The sequence below is a fragment of the Bos taurus genome, chromosome 3 (genome assembly GCF_002263795.3).
Source record: "Bos taurus isolate L1 Dominette 01449 registration number 42190680 breed Hereford chromosome 3, ARS-UCD2.0, whole genome shotgun sequence".
Classification (NCBI taxonomy): Eukaryota; Metazoa; Chordata; class Mammalia; order Artiodactyla; family Bovidae; genus Bos; species Bos taurus.
The window spans coordinates 83,962,120-83,983,515 of NC_037330.1; the positions used below are offsets into that span (position 1 = coordinate 83,962,120).

At 37.9% G+C, this 21,396-nt stretch overlaps 1 protein-coding gene across 6 annotated transcripts in view; it reads left to right on the forward strand.

Annotated features, from left to right (window-relative positions):
- The window catches only part of TM2D1 (TM2 domain containing 1), a 48,619-nt gene that overhangs the window by 14,453 nt on the left and 12,770 nt on the right, over positions 1 to 21,396 (forward strand). For 2 of the 6 annotated variants that reach the window (XR_009493639.1, XR_009493640.1), the window contains exons 4-6: positions 10,404 to 10,495; positions 18,649 to 18,722; positions 20,792 to 20,893. Coding sequence is in view for 3 of the 6 variants with exons in the window: in XM_059883960.1 (XP_059739943.1) it covers positions 10,404 to 10,495; positions 18,649 to 18,722; positions 19,316 to 19,474 (325 nt within the window). In the remaining 3 variants the exon portion in view is untranslated. 6 annotated transcript variants of the gene reach the window in all.

Below are 21,396 nucleotides of genomic sequence, written 5' to 3' on the forward strand. Positions count from 1 at the left end.
CCATCTACGCTAGTTGGAGCAACCTACCTGTTGTAATAGATGCCTTAAGAATTTTAGTGGCTTAACCCAGTAAATTTTATTTCTCACTCATATCATAATCCAATTTGTTTTGATTTGGAGGTCTGCATGGGGTGAAGGAAGTGATAGTTGCTCCATGCATACATGCAGGGGTCTTGTACCTTTCATCTTGTGACTTTACTTCCTCTAGTCCTTGGAGTCTTTTCCATTCAGCCAACAGATGGAAAGAGGAGATGGAACACCTATAGACATGTTTCATGGACCAGACATGGCATACATGATGGCTTACATCACTGCTGTCCTCATTCTATTGGCCAGAACTAAGTGATGGCTGCATTTAACTGCAAAGTGAGCTAGAATATATTAATACACAGGCATACCTCAGAGATATCATGAGTTTGGTTGCAGATCAATGCAATAAAGCAAGTTACACGAATCTTCTGGTTTCCCTGTGTATATAAAAGTTATGTTTATACTACGTGTAGTCTATTGTGTGCAATAACATTGTGTCCAAAAAACCGTACCTTAATTTAAAAATAATGCTGTTGGAAAAATGGCACTGACAGACTTGCCTGGTGAAGGGTTGATACAGACCTTCAATTTGTAAAAAACCTCATTTTCTCTGTAGAGCGCAATAACACAAAGCACATCAAAACAAGGTATGTGTATAGTTTAGCCGTATGCCTGTGAGAAAAAGGAACCTGATTTGATGGACAGTTAGATAAATCTTTGCTGCACCACCAGTTTTTAGAGTATTCTTTAGGGTGATTTATTTATATAGATCACTGCTTTTCTAATTTCATTCCCCTTACTAGCCAAGCTTTTTGAGAGGCTTGTTTCTGTATGAACTTTTAGTCTAATGCAGTATAGCTTTTGGCCATACTAAAATTTGCCAGTGATCTTTGTTGCTATATCAAATGGATATTTATAGTCTACAATCCTTCTACAGCATTTGGTATTCCTGTTTCTTAAAATACTTTCTTTCCTTGGCTTACAGTATAAAACACACTTCAATTTCCTTTGATTCCTATTATTTTCCTTCTTTCTTATATCTTGATATTCACAAGATTATGTCCTTGGTCCTCTTCTCTTCTTCATTCATCCACCCCTTTGGTTTCTCATACCATCTTTATATAAAGATCCCAAACTGAATCTATTGTCTCTGCCTTCAATCATTTCCTCCTTTGTATTAGTGAATGCAGCTGTTCTATCCAGTTCCTTAAGCAGAAACTTTGGAGTCATTCTCCAAAGAATGACTCATTCCCCACATTTAGTCTGGCTGCTTCTGCCTTTAATATTTTCCAGTTTTGTTTCCTTTTCTCTTCCACTGCTAGTAGCCAGTAGATTATCACTTGAGTTTCTACCAAGTCTCCCAGTTTATTTCTCTACCGCTATTCTGGTAGGTATTTTGCCTCAGGGCAAAGTCTGACATCCTTGTAATATTGGCTGCATAGACAGGATCTCTGGGCTGTTTACTATCTCCCCCAACTCCCTGAAAATGTCTTAATTTTGAGTGCAATGCAAAAAATAGGATTATAAGCAGGAGACATGATCAGATTTGACTTTAAAATGATGATTCCAGCTACCTCTTTATTTCTTTACTCTTATTTGTAGCAACTCCTTGAAAGGATTATCTATGCTTTTCTTTAGGTTTTTTTCCAACTTTTTAAAATTGAATTAACATTGGCTTGTAACATGTTTCATGTATACATTATAATTCAACTTCTATATATACTGCAGGCTGTTTGCCACCAAGTCTAGTTCCCATCCATCATTTTGCAGTTGATCACCTTTACCCGTTTCATCCACCTCCCACCTACCTTCACCTCTGGGGACTACCACTATCTTCTGTTTCAGTGTGGTTTTTTTCATGTTATTTTTTTGTTGTTCATTTACTTATTTTTCATATGTGCCACATATGAGCAAAATGGGCTTCCCTGATGGCTCAGTGGGTAAAGAATCCCCCTGCAGTGCAGGAGACACAGAAGACAACAGGTTCAATCGCTGAGTCAGGAAGATGCCCTGAAGGAGGAAATGGCACCCCACTCCAATATTCTTGCCTGGAAAATCCCATGGCCAGAGGAGTCTGATGGGCTACAGTCCATGGGGTCACAAAGAGTCGGACATAACTGAGCATGAGCATGGACTATGTCCCATTGTCTCTGCAAGGCTCAGGCCCAGCCATGAGCCATGTCTTTTTCTATCTCACTTCTTTCACTCAACACAATGTCCTCAAGATCTGTCCATGTTGTCACAAATGGCAAGGTTTTTTTTTTTTTTTTTTAGTGAATGAGTAGTAGTCTTGTATGTTTCAGAGAAGGCAATGGCAACCCACTCCAGTACTCGAAAGAGAGTCCATGGAGAATCTCCGTCCATGGAGAATCCCATGGACGGAGGAGCCTGGTAGGCTGCAGTCCATGGGCTCACTAGGACTGGACATAACTGAGCGACTTCACTTTCATGCATTGGAGAAGGAAATGGCAGCCCACTCCAGTGTTCTTGCCTAGAGAATCCCAGGGGCAGGGGACCCTAGTGGGCTGTTGTCTATGGGGTCGCACAGAGTCGGACACGACTGAAGTGACTTAGCAGCAGCAGCATATAGAGATAGAAATAAAACTCTTTGAATTCTACTTGTATGTTTAGATATGTGTATATATCTTTTTTATCTGTTCACTCACCAGTGGGTCTTAGGTTGTTTCCACATCTTGGCTATTGTTAATAATGCTGCAGTGAACATTGGAATGCTTATATATTTTTGAATTAGTATTTCCTTATTCTTTGGATAAATACCCAGACGTGGAATAGCTAGATCATATGGTAATTTTATTCTTAATTTTTTGAGGAATCTCCATACTGTTTTTCATAGTGGCTGCTTCAAATTACATTTACCAGCAAATCATGAGCGTTCCCTTTTTCTCCACATCCTTTCCAACATCTCGTTTTTTCTTATTTTTATGATAATAGCCATTTTAATGTGTGAGATGATACCTCATTGTGGTTTTAATTTGCATCTCTCTGATGATTTGTGATATTGAACATCTTCTTTTCAAGTGCCTATTAGCCATATCTTAAATGGAAAATTGTTCAGATCCCATGCCCATTTTTAAGTTAGGTTGTTTTGTTGTAATTGAGTTGTATGATAAGAATTGCACTGAATCTGTAGATTCTATTAGGTAATTTGTATTTTAGCAATGTTAATTCTTCCATTTCATGAGCATGGGATATTTTTACATTTCTTTGTGTTTTCTTCAATTAATTTCAATAATGTCCTATAGTTTTCAGTGTACAGGTCTTTCATTTCCTTGGTTAAATTTATTCCTAGGTATTCCATTCTTTTTGTTGCAATTGTAAATAGGATTTTTTAAACTTCTTTTTCTTCTAGTTGTTAATATATATTAACAACTTACATATTAAGATATATTAAGAGAGCAGATTTTTGTATACCGATTTTCTACCTTGCTGTTTTACTGTATTTATTATTTCTAATAAATTTTTTTGGTAGAATGTTTAGGGTTTTCTGTATATAAAATTGTGTCATCCACAAACAGTGACGCTTTTACTTCTTCCTTGCCAATATGGTTGTCTTTTATTTTTTTTTCTTGCCTAATTGCTCTGGCTATGAATTCCAGTATTACTTTGAATAAGAGTGATAAGAGTGGGTATCCTTTTTTGTTCCTGATCTTAGAGGGGAAAGCTTTCAATTTGTCACTGCTGAATATAATAGCTATGGGTTTGTTATATACGGCCTTTACTATGTAGAAGTACATTCCTTCTATATTCATTTTATTGAAAGTTTTTTTTTTATCATAAATGAATGTTGAATCTTGTCAGATGCTTTTTCTGCATAAATTGAGATGATCATATGATTTGTATTCATTTTGTTAATATGGTGTATCACATTGATTTGCAAATGAACCATCCTTGCTTTCCTGTAATAATCCCATTTGATCATGGTGTGTAATCCTTGTAAAGTATTGTTGTATTTGGTTTACTAATATTTTGTTGAGGATGTTTGCATCTGTGTTCATCAGAGATATTGTTTTGTAATTTTCTTCTCTTTTGATGTCCTTATCTTATTTTGGTATCATAGTAATGTTGGTTTTCTAAAATGAGTTAAGAAGTGTCTGCTCCTCTTCAGTTTTTTGGAAGAGGTTGAGAAAGATACGTATTAAATCTTTGAATGTTTGGTAGAGTTCACCAGTGAAACCATCTGCTCCTGGACTTTTGTTTTTTTTTTGGGGGGGGGGTTGACTATCATTTTAATCTCTTAGTTGGTAATTGAGCTATTCACATTTTCTATTTCTTATGGATTCAGTCTTGGAAAGCTGTATGATTCTAAAATTTATCTAAGTTGTCCAATTTATTGGCATACAGTTATTCATAGTAGTCACTTATAAGCCTTTATATTGGGTTGACCAAAAAGTTCTTTCTGGATAAGATGACATGAAAAAACCCGAATGATCTTTTTGGCCAACCCAGTATTTCTTTGATATCCATTGTAACTTCTCCTCTTTTATTTCTGATTTTACTTATCTGAGTTCTCTCTTTTTTTAAGTGAGTCAGGTTGAAGGTTTGTCAACTTTATCTTTTCAAAGAACCAGCTCTTAGTTTCATTAATCTTTTCTATTTTCTTTTTGGTCTCTGTTTCATTTATTTCCAATTTCATTTTTATTATTTCCTTCCTTCTACTGATTTTGGGCTTCATTTTTTTTTCCCTTCTTTTTTCTAGTTTCTTTAAATGTATGGTTAGATTATTTGTGATTTTTCTTGTTTCTTGAAGTAGACCTGTATTTCTATAAACCATTCTCTTAGTACTGATATTACATGTGTGTCAGAGATTTTGGTATGTTGTATTTTCATTTCTCTTCAGATATTTTTAAAATTTCCCCTTTAATTTTTTCACTGATGCAATAGTTGTTCAATAGTTTGTTTAATCTCCACATATTTATGATTTTTTCAGCTTTCTTAAAATTGATTTTTAGTTTCATACCACTGTGGTCAGAAAAGATACTTGATATAATTTCAGTCTTCTTAAATTTATTAAAGCTTGTTCTGTGCCCCAGCAGATGGTTTATCCTTGAGAACATTCTGTGTGCCCTTAAGAAATATGTTTATTCTGCAGATTTTGGATAGAATGTTCTGTATACATCTATTATTAAGTCTCTTTGGTCTAGTGTTTCATTTAAGGTTGAGTTTTCCTTGTTCTCTTTCTGTCTGTGTGATCTATCCGTTTATTGTGGGTTGTTAACATCTCCTCTCACTGTGATGCTGTCAGTTTCTCCCTTTAAGTCAGTTATATGCTTTATATATTTTGTGCTCTGTTGTTAGGTGCATATATATTAATGAATATGTTTTCTAAATAAATTATACCCTTTATCGTTAGTATATAATGCCCATCTTTGTCTCTTGTTAACTTTTTTGGTCTGAAGTCTGATATGAGTATGGTTATGCCTGCTTTCTTTTGGCCGCCATTTGCTTAGAGTATCATTTTGCAATCCTTTACTTAGAACTGAGATGAGTCTCCTAGAATCAGCATATAGTTGGGTCTTATGTTTTAATCCATCCAGGCATTCTCTGTCTTCTGCCTGGTGAATTCAATCTATTTACATTCAGAGAGTGTGTGTGTGTGTGTTTACCATGCTGTGTGGCATGCAGGATCTTAGTTTCCCAACCCGGGATCAAACCCATGCCCCCTGTAATGGAAGAACAGTCTTAACCACTGGACCACCAGGGAAGTTCCCATTTAGTGTGATTATTGAGTATGAGGACTTGGTATTGCCATTTATCTTTTGTTTTCTGGTTGTTCTGTAGTTCCATTGTTTCTTTTTCTTTGCATTCCTGTGCAAGGGAATGGTAGTCTTCTGTGATGTTTTTCTCAGTTTTCTCTCTTTTTTTTATGTTTTGGGTCTCTGCTCTAGATTTTTGTTTTGTGGTTGTCAATGAGGTTTGTATAAACATCTCAAAGATAGTCCTTTTTCTGTTGGTAGTATCTTTTTAAAAATTTTTATCCATTTATTTTTGGCTGTACTGGATCGTCGTTACTGCACAGGCTTTTCTCTACTTGTGGTGGGTGGGGGCTACTCTCTAGCTGTGGTGTACGGGCTTCTCATTGCGATGGCTTCTCTTGTTATGGAGCACAGGCTCTAGGGCTGCACGGGCTTTGGTAGTTGCAGCACATGAGCTCGTATGTAGCTTCTGGACTCTAGAGCACAGTCTCAGTAGTTGTGGCACACGGGCTTAGTTGCTTCTCAGCATGTGGGATCTTCCCAGCCCAGGGATCAAACCCATGTCTCCTGCCTAGGCAGGCAGATTCTTTACCACTGAGCCACCAGGGAAGTCCTGTTGGTAGTATCCTATCCTCCTATTCCTAGAGAGGTTGCATCTTTTTTCCTTTTTCCCTTTTATATTTTTGTTGTCACAAATATGTCTCAGTGTAGAATACTGTAAATTCATTAACAAATTGATGTAGCTATAGTTACTTTTTTTCACCCTTTAATCTTTGCTGTAACTAAGTGTTTAACAACCTGTTATTAACGATTTGTGTTTTGTTTTAATTTGGCTGTGCCGAGTCTTCATTTCAGCATGCGGGATCTTTGTTGCCACATACTGGATATTTAGCTGTGGCATGTGGGGTCTAGTTTCCTGACCAGGGATTGAACTGGGGCCCCGTGCATTCAGAGTGCAGAGTCTTAACCACTGGACCACCAATAAATTCCCAGCAACCTATTCTGATATATAGTTACTGTTTTCTGATTCTGCTTATTAGCTTAAAATTTTTTGGACTTTTGCTTTTTCATTTCAAGTAGAAGAATTTTTTAAAGCATTTCTTGTAAAGAAAGTCTAGAGATGATAAATTCCCTCAACTTCTGTTTGTCTGGGAATGCCTTTATTTCTCCATGTATCTGAATGAAACTTATGCTATATAGAGTATTCTTGGCTGATGGTTTTTGTCTTTCAATATTTTGAGTTTGTCATTTTACTCTCTCCTGGCCAATAGAGTTTCTGCTGAGAAATCTGCTGATCACCTAGGGGGGTACCTTAGTAGGTTGCTGTCTTTTTCCCCCCTGGCTGCCTTTAAAGTTGTTTCTTTGTCATTGACTTTTGACAGTTTTAATGTGTCTTGGGGAAGGTCTTTTTAGGTGTTCTATTTGCTATGTGGGCTTGTATATCTAACTCCTTTCCCAGCTTTGAGACATTCTCAGCCACTCCAGTACTTTTGCCTGGAGAATCCCACGGACAGAGGTGCCTGGTCGGCTGCAGTCCATGGGGTCGCTAAGAGTCGGACACGACTGAGCGACTTCCCTTTCACTTTTCACTTTCATGCATTGGAGAAGGAAATGGCAGCCCACTCCAGTGTTCTTGCCTGGAGAATCCCAGGGATGGAGGAGCCTGGTAGGCTGCCGTCTATGGGGTCACACAGAGTCGGACACAACTGAAGTGACTTAGCAGCAGCAGCAGCAGCAGCTATTACTTAGAAGTGGGCAACAGAAGATGAGATGGTTGGATGACATCACCAACTCAATGGACATGAGTCTGAGCAAGCTCTGGGAGTTGGTGATGGACAGGGAAGCCTGGCGTGCTGCAGTCCATGGGGTCACAGAGTCAGACATGACTGAGTGACTGAACTGAACAGCTATTACTTCCTTAAATAAGCTGTTTCCTTCTCCTTTTCTTTTCTTTCTGGTACACCCATTGTCCTTATGTTGCCTTTCTAATGGAGTTGGATAGTTCTTGTAGTTTCTTCATTAAAAAAAAAACTTAGTTCTTGCTCCTCTTTCACCTGAATCATTTCTCAGTTTCTGTCTTTAAGCTCACTAATTCTCTCTTCCATATGGTCTACTCTATTTCTATTGTTTTTTAATGCCATTCTTCATATCATTTATTGAGTTCTTCAGCTTCATAACTTGTTTGGTTCAGAGTTTCAGTCTCTTGGATAAAATATTCCTTCTTTTCATTAATTTTTTCCTTAGTTCATTGAACTGTTTTTCTGTTTTCTTGCAGCATGTTGAGTTTCTTCCTGATAGCTATTTTGAATTCTCTATGAGACCACGTAGAGATTTTAAGTGATTTTAAGTTTGGTTTCTGGAGAATTGTCATTTTCTTTTTCTGATGCTGTGTTACTGTGGCTTTCCATGGTGCTTGATGAGTTAGTTGTTCCTTTGCTGGCATGCTTAAGGTAGTGAATACCTTTCTCATTTAGGTAAAACTTTATTTTCTTTGATTCTCACAGTTCAACAGGTTGGTAATTAGAGTTCTTTCTTTTGTTTTTCAGTAGATGGCACTGCAGCACAATTTGTAGCTTGGTTTCGCTGACCTGAGCTGCCTCTGGCTATATTTAATTGGCACTTTCTGCCCTCTATCACCTCTGCCAGAGGTGTCACCAGTGCCCTCATCATCTCTGCTTCTTTCCTGTGGGGTTACTGGTGCCTTGATGCTGCGAGAGTTGCTGTCGTTGCTGGCATCACCACCAGGGACACCAGGATGGCAGGTCTCCCTGCCACAAGTGGGGTTGCCTGTGCTGTGGACTCTGCTGCAGCGGTGAGGGCAGGGGAGAGCCAGGTTTGTGGGTGCTGTAGGATGGAACGGACTCATGGGCACTGCTGTGGCCCTTCCAGTCTTCCTTAAGCCTACTCTGTTCTATATTTTGCCCTCATTGTTGCCAGAATTGCTCTTAGTGAGGTCACTAATGCTCTCCTCTTGGTTAAATTTAGTGGTAAATTCTCAGGCATTCTTATATCATCCATCAGTCACATTTGGCACAATTGATCACTCTGTTCTTCTTAATACACTGACTTCACTTGACTTCCAAGATACCACACACTTTTTTTTTTTTAATTTTTAATTTTGTATTGGAGTAAAGCCGATGAACAATGTGATAATTTCAGGTGGACAGCAAAGGGATTAAGCCATACGTATACATGTATTCGTTCTCTCCTAAAACTCCCCTCCCATCCAGGCTGGTTCATAACATTGAGAAGAGTTCCCTGTGTAATACAGTAGATCCATGTTGACACCACACTCTTTTCCTCACTGTTACTCCTTTCTGGTTTCGTCTCTTGATCTGGGAAGATCTGTTGTACATTATTGTGACAATAGCTCCCAAATCCTCCCCTGCAGTCTATCTTCAGCATAGCAACTAGAGTGACTGTTTTTACACCATGCCTCTGCTTACCTCTGCAGTAGCTTCACATATCACTCAGAGTAAAAGATGGTGGTTTTATAGCACTTAACAATGGTAGTCAAGGCCCTGCATGATCTGCCCTCTTTGCCCTGTTCTCTCTCTGACCTTGTCTCCTTCTGTTCTTCCCCTCTCCTACTCCATTCCTCTTATACTTGCTTCATTAATAGACCTTGAACATGCCAGGTAGGCTGCCTTTGCAACAGCAGTTTCTTTTGTCTGGCACAGTCTTTCATCAGAGGCATGGCATGGCTAAATCTCTTACCTCCCTTAGGTCTTTGCTGAAATACCACCTTCTCAATGAAGCTTACTCTTGTCACTCCACTTAAATGGCCCTTATCTGTATCCCTGGCATTCTGAATTCCCTATATACCCTAATCCACTTCTTTTTTCATAGCATTTATGACTGTTTTTTTTTTAAATATTTATTTATTTAGCCATACCAAGTCTTAGTTGCACATGTGGGGTGGGGTCTTCAAACTTCATGTCTGCATATGGGATATTTTAGTTGCAGCATATGGGATCTAGTTCCCTGATCAGGGCTTGAACCTGGGCCCCCTGCATTATGAGCACAGTCTTAGCCACTGGACCACCAGGGAAGTACTTCTTTATGACTTTCTAACACAGTTTCTTTTTAAAATATGTTTAGGTTTATGGGCTTCCCTCATAGCTTAGTTGGTAAAGAATCTGCCTGCAATGCAGGAGACCCTGGTTTGATGCCTGGGTCGGGAAGACCCCCTGGAGAAAGGATAGGCTGCCCACTCCAGTAGTCTTGGGCTTCCCTTGTGGCTCAGCTGGTTAAGAATCTGCCTGCAATACGGGAGACCTGAGTTCATTCCCTGGGTTGGGAAGATTCCCTGGAGAAGGGAAAGGCTGATTACTCCAGTATTCTTTCTGGTGTGGAGAATTCCATGGACTGTATAGTCCATGGGGTCGCAAAGAGTTGGACACAACTGAGCGACTTTCACTTAGGTTTATTACTTGCTGCCACTAGATTGTAAGCTCTTTAAAGGCAGGAATTTTTATCTCTTCTGTGCATTAATATTTCCCAGTAGCCTGAAATAGTCCCTGGCACTTAGTAGCCACCCAAAAAGCATTAATTGAATGGATGAATGAAATGATTAACAGTAATAATTAACATTATTTTCTAAAATGTTTACATGTTGGAAATATATGAATGTGACATTCAGGTTCTGATTCTGTGCAGGAATGGCTATTCATACAAGGTGGCGGTTGCACTGTCTCTTTTCCTTGGATGGTTGGGAGCAGATCGATTTTACCTTGGATACCCTGCCTTGGGTGAGTGTATTTTATTAAAAAAAAAAAAATTCATGTGAAACTTGTAGGTAAATGTACCTGTTCTTAAAGATTAAATCTCTGCATACTATTAATAGTTAAGGTTCCATTTAGCTGGAGTTGAATAGTCAATGTTTTTCTCTGATTACAGAGCTAGCAGATAGCTCTGTAGTGAACTTGGGTAAAAGATACTGACTTTACTTGTTTTTTTTTTTTACATCGTTATGAAAACACACACTCAAGACAGTGTAGTCATTAAGATAGTAGACTGGGGTTGTCATTGCTAGTGCTATGTACACATTGGGTATTCAATAAATGTTTTAGGAATAAATGCATATCTTTTCCTATCCCTCCAAAAATATTTGCCTTCTACCTGGATCTCTATCAGTGTTACTTTGGGAATAGAAACTACTTCTTTCAGGAGAAGTTGGGGTTGTAACTGCAGCAACCAGTATAAGCTGGTGTGGAGCCTGATTATTACCCCTAGCATCCCTCCCCACACCTTCCTCCTGGTTATAATCTTTACATTTACCATAGTTACTAATGCTTCTGAAAGCTAGTTATATTTGATGATAGCTTTTGTTTAAATAATACTTTCACGTGTCTCCCCTTATTTGAGTCTTAAAACTCTCTGAGTTTATCATCCTGTTTAAATCTGCTTTAACAGGTAGGGAAATTGTCACCAGAGAGGTTAAAGGATTTGCTACCTCTGGAGGCCTTGCTTTATACTCTGATATATTTGTTATCATCATTGTTTCATGGATAGGGAACTTGTCATGAGATTAAGAGATTTACCCAAGGACACTCAGCTAGTGACCTGAATTTGAACCCAAATACTCTGGCTCAAGAGATCATGCTTTATTTACTGTAGTACTTTGCTTCTATATTAGCCCTTCAGTGAGGAGTTTTAAAGTTTCTGAGTGCTCTGCTTTCTAGCTACCAAAGCTAATCTTATTCTTTCCATCTTGCTACCCACCAGAGATCAAAGAGGAATCTTCACTGTGAGGTTCAGTTCAGTTCATTCTCTCAGTCGTGTTCAACACTTTGCCACTCCATGGACTGAAGCACACCAGACTTCCCTGTCCATCACCAACTCCCAGAGCTGGCTCAAACTCATGTCCATTGAGTCAGTGACGCCATCCAACCATTTCATCCTCTATTGTCCCCTTCTCCTCCTGTCGTCAGTCTTTCCCAGCATCAGGGTCTTATCTAGTCAGTTCTTCGCATCAGGTGGTCAAACTATTAGAGCTTCAGCTTCAACATCAGTCCTTCCAATGAATATTTAGGACTGATTTCCTTTAGGTTTGACTGGTTTGATCTCCTTACAGCCTAAAGTACTTTCAAGAGTCTTATCCAATACCACAGTTCAAAAACATCAATTCTTTCGTGCTCAGCTTTCTTTAGGTCCAACTCTCACATCTGTACAGGACTACTGGAAAAACCATAGCTTGACTAGATGGACCTTTGTCGGTAAAGTAATGTCTCTGCTTTTTAATATGCTGTCTAGTTTGGTCATAGCTTTTCTTCCAAAGAGCAAGTGTCTTTTAATTTCATGGCTGCAGTCACCATCTGCAGTGATTTTGGAGCCCAAGAAAATAAAGTCTCTCACTGTTTCCACTGTTTCCCCATCTATTTGCCATGAAGTGCTGGGACCAGATGCCATGATCTTAGTTTTTTGAATGTTTTTTTCACTTCCTCTTTCACTTTCATCAGGAGGCTCTTTAGTTCTTCTTTGCTTTCTGTCATAAAGGTGTTGTCATCTGCATATCTGAGGTTATTGATATTTCTCCCTATACTTTTGATTCCAGCTTGTGCTTCATCCAGCCAGGCATTTCTCATGATGTACTTTGCATATAAGTTAAATAAGCAGGGTCACAATATACAGCCTTGACGTACTCCTTTCCTGATTTGGAACCAGTCTGTTGTTCCATGTCCGGTTCTAACTGTTGCTTCCTGACCTGCATACAGGTTTCTCAAGAGGCACGTCAGGTGGTCTGGTATTCCCATCTCTTGAAGAATTTTCCAGAGTTTGTTGTGATCCACACAGTCAAAGGCTTTGGCATAGTCAATGAAGCAGATGTTTTCTGCTTCTCTCTCTTTTCTTCCTTATATAAATTTTATGTCAGGATTAAATAAGGGAAATGTGTTGAGGGTGAGATTAAATTAAATTTAATAAGATCCAAACATTCCTTTAAGAAAAATTTTCTTTATAGATACTTTATGTATATAGCATTATTTCCTCTAATTGATTTATTCTCATACTTGTGCTGCTTTAGCTGAATCCTTTTTTCACCATGAAGCCTTATTTTTCTAATATTCTATCTTTGTGTTTTTAACTGTGTTAACATCTGTGATTTCTCTTTACATGGCAATAATTGGTATATTTTGTTTTGGCCATCTGTAGCATTGAAAGATTATGGATTCTCAAAAATAATAGCTCTTTTGGAGCAGTTAATGGGGGGAGAGATACTCCTTTCATGGTGATATTACTTTAAAGTGTAAATATTTTCTTATGAGAATAACAAAGTGTTGTGTGTTTTTAAGCCCCAAATTTCAAAGTCTTTGGTTATTGTATTCCTTTTTTCAAGTTTGGAGTTACCAGTTTGGACTGGCATATTATATCCACAGATCATGGGACAAATAAAGGTACAGGGATTTGTAGGTTAAACTCTTCTAAGATTTGAAAGCTCTCCTTTATTGGTATAGGCACAAAAAGAATAGAGCTACCCAGTTACCAAATCATTACAGCACGCTTGGGCTTTGGCAAACAGCAGCTTCAGTATGAAATAATCTACATTCTCTAAAATGGTTACACAGAAGAGTATTTGCAAGACTCAACCTGTAATAAAGCAAAAAATACCCCCAGTTTTTTTAAACACCAAAAATTAATCTGTGTACTTTTTATTTTATACCCAAATAAATCCTTTTATTGAATTTGTATACTTTAAATGTAAAATTTAAGTTACTAAACTATAAATAAAGTACACTGAAAACATGAGCTTTTTGAATATCATCTGGCAGCAAAATCTTTTTGGAAGAATATATCTACGACAGTAATGACTTGGGATAAAAATGGATCCTTCTTGATTAGAAACATTTTTATTTGGAATTCCAAAACTTTAAAATCTAAATACATCATTTCTTTCCTTGATAAGATAAGTAAATAGGATCTGTACAAAGAGACCTAACAACTTTTTTACTTGGATAAAAAAATCAATCTACTTTTGGTTGTTCACAAATCCCTCCCTCCATCTTTTAAAAGATTAGTTTTGGTGCACCAAATAATGAAAAACATACAAGTAATGGTTTGCATTGGTTTTTATATCAAAAAGATTGTCCTCTGTATACCGGTGCCAAATCGAATCTTGCAGACAGAGTTTTGGATGAAGTAGAAAAGAATAGCTTTATTGCTTTGCCAGACAAGGAGGGACACGACAGACTCCTGCCCTCAAGAACTGTGTGTCCCAACCCAGGAGGATTTGATGAGGAGTTTTATAGCACTAGTTTCAAGGGTAGGATTGCTGACAAGTGAGCATGTGTGCAGGGCCTGCACTCCGCTAATCTGGTCTCAGTTAATCTTGAAGAAAAGTGAAAAAAGTGAAAGTCACTCAGTCATGTAGACTCTTTGTGACCCCATGGACTATATAGTCCATGGAATTCTGGCCAGAATACTGCAGTGGGTACTCTTTGCCTTCTCCAGTTGATCTTCCCAACCCAGGTCTCCTGATTACGGGCAGATTCTTTACACCAGCTGAGCCACAAGGGAAGCCCAAGAATACTGGAGTGGGTAGCCTATCTTCTTTCCAGGGGATCTTCCCAACCTAGGAATCAAACTGGGGTCTCCTGCGTTGCAGGCAAATTCTTTTTCAACTGAACTGTCAGGGAAGCCCTAATCTTGATGAGCCTCTCTGATTCCTGGCCTCTTTTGGCTTGTTGGCTGCTCCTCCCCTGATTAGCAACTGTTCACATCTGCCATTTGGAACTCAGGAAAGGTCATGGAGGCTGGATTCTCTTCCCTTCAAAAAAGAAAACAGGGACAGAAAGGGCAGGAACACCACAGGGTCCTGGTCATTTTCAGTTTTAATAAATGCTGTTTAAAGTGTATGCTACTTTGTGTTTTTCAAGTTGATCATAGATTGTTTCTAGTTTTTTGATAGTCATACAACAAATATTCCTCAAACTCTGCCATACTGTTCAAGGAATTGACTTGAATGAGACAGATGAGAACCCTGTCTTCAGGAGTTTACATGGCATAGGAAGACAGAGAATTAATGAACAAACCAAGAAATAATTTCTGATCAACACTGTGATGGAAATAAATAGGAGACATGTGATAGAGTTCTGGGCCTGTTGGGGGGAACAGCATGCTCGAAGAATTCTCTGAAGAAGTACCCTGAGATGAGAAGAGCTGCAGGAAGACCACCGTTGGAAGAGGGCATCATAAAGGCAAAGGCGCTGGCACCGTTCCATTTTCTTCATAGAGTAGCAGTTCATTGAAGACAAACGTTTTTCAAACCATCTCTTTTTGGCTGTGCTGGGTCTTTGTTGTTGCACGTGGGCTTTTCCGGTTGTGGTGAGTGGGGGCTGCTTTCTAGTTGTGGCTTGCAGGCTCAGTAGTTGTAGTGCAAGGGCTTAGTTGCCCAGTGGCCTGTGGAATATTCCCGGACCAGGGATCAAACACATGACCCCTACATTGGCAGGCAAATTCTTAAGCACTGGACCACCAGAATGCAAAGTCATGTGGGCCTTAGGAAACAAAATGGTTGTCTGAGGAGGTCTTACAAATAGCTGTGAAAAGAAGAGGAGCAAAAGGCAAAGGAGAAAAGGAGAGATATATCCATCTAAATACGGAGTTCGAAAGATTAGCAAGGAGAGATAAGAAAGTCTCCCTAAGTGATCAATGCAAAGAAATAGAGAAAAACAATAGAATGGGAAAGACTAGAGATCTTGTCAAGAAAATTATAGACACCAAGGGAACATTTCACGTAAAGATGGTTCGCAATAAAGGACAGAAACGGTATGGACCTAAGAGAAGCAGAAGATATTAAGAAGATGTGGCAAGAATACACAGAAGAACTGTACAAAAAAGATCTTAATGACCCAGACAACCAAGATGGTGTGATCACTCACCTAGAGCCAGACATCCTAGAGTGCAAAGTCAAGTGGGCCTTAGGAAGCATCACTATGAACAAAGCTAGTGGAGATGATGGAATTCCAGCTGAGCTATTTCAAATCCTAAAAGATGATGCTGTTAAAGTGCTTCACTCAATTTACCAGCAAATTCAGAAAACTAAGCAGAAGCCACAGGACTGGAAAAGGTTAGTTTTCATTCCAATCCCAAAGAAAGGCAATTCCAAAGAATGCTCAAACTACTGCACAGTTGTACTCATCTCACATGCTAGCAAAGTAATGCTCAAAATTCTCCAATCCAGGCTTCAAGAGTACATGAACCATGAACCTCCAGATGTTCAAGCTGGATTTAGAAAAGGTAGAGAAACAAGAGATCAAATTGCCAACATTCGTTGGATCACAGAAAAAGCAAGAGAGTTCTAGAAAAACATCTACTTCTGCTTTATTGACTATGCCAAAGTCTTTGACTGTGTGGATCACAATAAACTGAAAAATTCTTCAAGAGATGGGAATACCAGACCACCTGACTTGCCTCTTGAGAAATCTGTATGTAGGTCAAGAAGCAACAGTTAGAACTGGACATGGAACAACAAACTGGTTCCAAATTGGGAAAGAAGTAGGTGAAGGCTGTATGTTGTCACCCTGCTTATTTAACTTATATGCAGAGTACATCATGCGAAATGCTGGGCTGGATGAAGCACAAGCTGGAATCAGTATTCCTGGGAGAAGTAGCAAAAACCTCAGATATGCAGATGACACCATCCTTATGGCCAAAAGCAAAGAAGAACTAAAGAACCTTACGATGAAAGTGAAAGAGGAGAGTGAAAAAGTTGGCTTAAAACTCAGCATTCAGAAAACTATGATCATGGCATCTGGTCCCATCACTTCATGGCAAATAGATGGGGAAACACTGAAAACAGTGAGAGACTTTATTTTCTTGGGCTCCAAAATCACTGCAGATGGTGACTGTAGCCATGAAATTAAAAGGCACTTCTCCTTGAAAGAAAAGCTATGACCAACCTAGATAGCATATTAAAAAGCAGAGACATTACTTTGCCAACAAAGGTCCGTCTAGTCAAAGCTATGGTTTTTCCAGTAGTCATGTGTGGATGTGAGAGTGGGAGTATAAAGAAAGCTGAGCACGAAAGAATTGATGTTTTTGAACTGTGGTGTTGGAGAGGACTCTTGAGAGTCTCTTGAACTGCAAGGAGATCCAACCAGTCAATCCTAAAGGAAATCAGTCCTGAATATTCATTGGAAAGACTGATGCTGAAGCTGAAACTCCAATACTTTGGCCACCTGATGGGAAGAACTGACTCATTAGAAAAGACCCTGATGCTGGGAAAGATTGAATGTGGGAACAGAACAAGACGACCGAGGATGAGATGGTTAGATGGCATCACCGACTCGATGGCCATGAGTTTGAGTAGGCTCTGGGAGTTAGTGATGGACAGGGAAGCCTGGCATGCTGCAGTCCATGAGGTCACAAAGAGTTGGACACGACTGAGTGACCAAACTGAACTGGACCACCAGAGAAGTCCATGATCCATTCTTAATGTTCTTTTTATAAACAAATTGAAGGAAGGGAAACTGTGATATTTCCAAAATACTCTGTGAAGAGGAATGCAATTCAGAAATAAATGAGTGAATGGATATAATACATATACTGAATGAATGAATTTCCTTGGACAGCTATAATAAAGTGCAATTAATGGAAAAAATAATTAAAGAAATTGTTGTATAAGGTGGTGAATAAAAAGTTCGGGATCTTTAGGAAACAGAAAGGTTGAGAGAACTTATTCATTTCAACAAATATTGAGCATCTCCCATGTGCCAGGCAAGGTTGTAGGTACTAAGGACACAGAAGTAAACAAGACAGATAAAAGACCCTTCTCTAAGGGGACTTTCATGAGACAGATGGTAAACAAATGTAAAATATGAGGTAGGTGATAAGTGTTTTGAAGAGAACCAAAAGCATTATTTTATGTAGTATCTATATTTTAATATTTTGGAAATTATTTCTAGCATGTGTTATCCCAGTACTTAGAACATTGTTCTACTGTATATCTAATACTAATGGGGGAGGGGTGGGAAATCATCTAATTTACCCACATATTTCAGTCTTACTTGTATATTTCCAAATGTGTGCCAGGAGGTGATCTCATCCATTCTTACAATTTTAGCTGGCATCTGTTTGTAGTTGATGCTTAGAACTACCCTTTCACGAAGAGTCTTGCTTCATATCATCTTTATATCTCAAATGGGATGTCTGGAGAGCAGCTCAGGTTTAAATATAGGAGAGAGATTACTCATCCCACCCTCCACCCTCAATCTGCCTCTTCTGATTTCATCATCATGTTTTTATGTTGTATTATTATATGTCCTAGATTCTATGCTCTGTTATCATCTGGTTTAGTACTGTAGCTCTAAGGTTGGAGCCAAGGACAGAGATGTACACAGAATTGGTGATTTTGACTATAGAGCTAATAAGAAACATAAGATGCTTAGGAAAAATGTATAGAATAAATTGAAGATAATTAGGTTACTAATAGCATTTTGCTACTTAGTTAAAAGATCGGTGTATTTTTTCCAGATTACTTTGTTATGCCTTGACAGTATTTAACTTTCTACTATAAATATATATTAAAATTTGTATCTACAGTGTATTAAGTGTACATATATAAGGGTTTAGGACTAAAAGATGTTCTGTAACTCTGTGTGCTGAGATTTAAAGATTTATTTTCTTAGGCCTTTTCTTTTAAGAAATTTTGTAAGATTACATTGAGTTTTTACTTCAGATTGTATTGTTTAAGTGAATGAATCATTTTTTGTAGTTTTTCTATTTAGAGGGTCTTTTAAACTTTTCTCATATTTTTAGGTGAAGATTTGATTTTTTTTTAAGTGTTAATTTTATACTCTTGATATAAAGCATTTGTGGTATATGTAATGATTTATTGGGAAATGGAAAAGTTTATTAATATTTATAAGGTTTTCCAGGTTGTAAATGACTTTACCTTCTTTTCTAGGTTTGTTAAAGTTTTGCACTGTGGGGTTTTGTGGAATTGGGAGCCTAATTGATTTCATTCTTATTTCAATGCAGGTGAGTTAGTTTCAATCTAGAAGATGAACTACTTTTACATTCAAATTTGAGTTCTGAGGTACATTTTAAGTATGTTAGAAAGCAGGTAGGAATGCTTTTTCATTTTTCTTCAGATGCTAGATCTAAAGGATCCTGGCCATGTTTTCAAGTAGCATTTTCCAACCTGTGCTCAATTAGTAGTTCTAAAAGACATAAGAACTTCTTCTTTTTTTTTTTTTTAATAGAGAAAAGGTTTCATTTCTCTTTATTTTTTTTAATTTTATTTTATTTTTAAACTTTACAATATTGTATTAGTTAAGGATCTGTGCTCAAGTATGATTTGTAAATGTGAGTGCAACTGAGATACAGATTTCTTTACTGGAGAATTTCTCAGAAGCTTAAAGATTTGTATTATGAACCTCTAAGAGGGATTAAGGTTATAAATATTTCCAACTTATTGTCTCTTTTCCTGTTACAGCTGCATTGTCACTCACTGTAAAAGGATACTGGTGGGAGTCTTGTATTTACATATGAATATGTAGAGGCAGAAACCAAATTTTTTTTTGCACTGGACAGGTTCTCTATACTAGTATTCTCTTGGTTGCATATTGTAGAAACTGAAATCCAGCAAGCTGCAGCCTAAAAAGAAAACAGGAATGTCTGGGAGCGCTCTGGGAAATCCAGGAGTGGGGCTGGTATTGGACAAGACCAAATCCATACAGTCAAATGTGCTCACCACTCCCCTCCTCTTCATCTCTGCTTCTCTGTGTTAGCCTCATTTTCTCCTGCTGCAGAGGTTTGTGGAATGCTAACCTTAAGCATTCAAAAGTCCACCAGATATTTCCTATTAAATTATACTGAACTGGTTGTGGTTAACTCAGGGGGATTCTTAAATTAGAGAAGAGATGAATTTATCACAACAAATGTCACAAAACAGCCTTTCAGTAAGCATTTATGGAGCACCTAATTCTCCAGCAAGTGTGTCAGTGTGTATTGAGATTATCTTCAGTTTTGCTCTTCTTTTTCATACAGTATTTCCATTCCTTAATTCTGTCTGCTTGATGTTTTCCTTATGCTCTAAAAGAAAGTCAAAATCTAGGAGACTTTTGGTAACATACTGTGAGGAGGGGACCATACTGTGAGGAGGAGGCAACATATGGACCAATAAGATACCAGAATTAAACAAGGAAAATATTTGGTTTTAAAGTTGGAATTTTCCTGTCTTTATTCATAAACATATGCCTAACCAAATATCCTGCCTTCTCTGACTGTGGGACAGGCAAGCAGGCATGAAGAGGCTAAGGTTCTTCTGCACATATGCTTGGAAATGGGTTTCTCACTTAAATAAGGATCCAAGGAATTTAATGTACTATTGGGATTCTTTAAGGTATACAGAATTCAATGTCTTTAAAACCCAACCATTTAGTTAATATTTCACACTAGGTTCTTTCTTTGGTGATATCAGTGCTTTGTAGCTTTATTTATGTCAAATTATAGAGCTTATTTGTTGATTCAACCACTATTTTCTGGTACACATATACATGAACTTTTCAGAACTAATAGTTCTTTTCTTAAATATCTAGAATTGAGACTATCACATCGACAAATTATTGAGGGAGATTTAGAATGTTTGAATTTCTACACTAGGTTTCCCTAAATAAGACATTTTAATAGGGATGACCACTGTAGACTGCTTTCAGACCAGGGAAAAATTAGTCATTTTTCAAAAGTAGCCAAGTAAGATATATAGCCTTATTCTACCTGTTGTTTAATATATTTGACATGTGATGTTGACTGTATTAGATTTAGATAATTATTTTTTCAGTCAAGTAAGTTGTTACTATAAATATCATAAATTATGTTAATATTTTTGTCTTGGATATACTTTTTCAATTTCTCATAAACCTTTTACATTCTGTCATCTTTGTTTATTCTTCTTTTCTTCTTTATTTTCTCCATCCCTAATTCTTTTCTTTTTACCATTAAATATTATTCATCAATGAATTGCAGTGTTTTTTCTTTTGGGCTGTGATCCCAGAACTATATTGTGCATGAACTCAAGACTTATAAAAACATACTTTACTTCACAGTGTTTATAAGAAAAATCCAGGAAAATCCTCCTTAAAAAAATAGGTCTGGTTATTTCATCTTTGAACTGAAACAATATAAAGTATAATGCATATATTACTAAGGTAAGTAAGCTTTAAATATATCTGTACTTACTAAAAATGCTTTCATGAGTTTATCTGTTAGTAAACTTTTGAAGTTTTTTCTTAAAAAATACGCAAATAGCACTGTGTGAATGAATGGTATAAAACAATACGTAGAATTAATTCATTTGTTGTGTGCGTTCAACAGAGTTTAAATCAGTGATACAGTTTTTCAGTTATACGCAACTTTGTGTATAACTGCTATGTATATTGGAGAAGGCAATGGCACCCCACTCCAGCACTCTTGCCTGGAAAATCCCATGGACAGAGGAGCCTGGTAGGCTGCAGTCCAGGTGGTTGCTAAGAGTCAGACACAATGAGTGACTTCACTTTCACTTTTCACTTTCATGCATTGGAGAAGGAAATGGCAACCCACTCTAGTGTTCTTGCCTGGAGAATCCCAAGGTTGGGGGAGCCTGGTGGGCTGCCATCTATGGGTTCGCACAGAGTCGGACATGACTGAAGCAACTTAGCAGCAGCTGTGT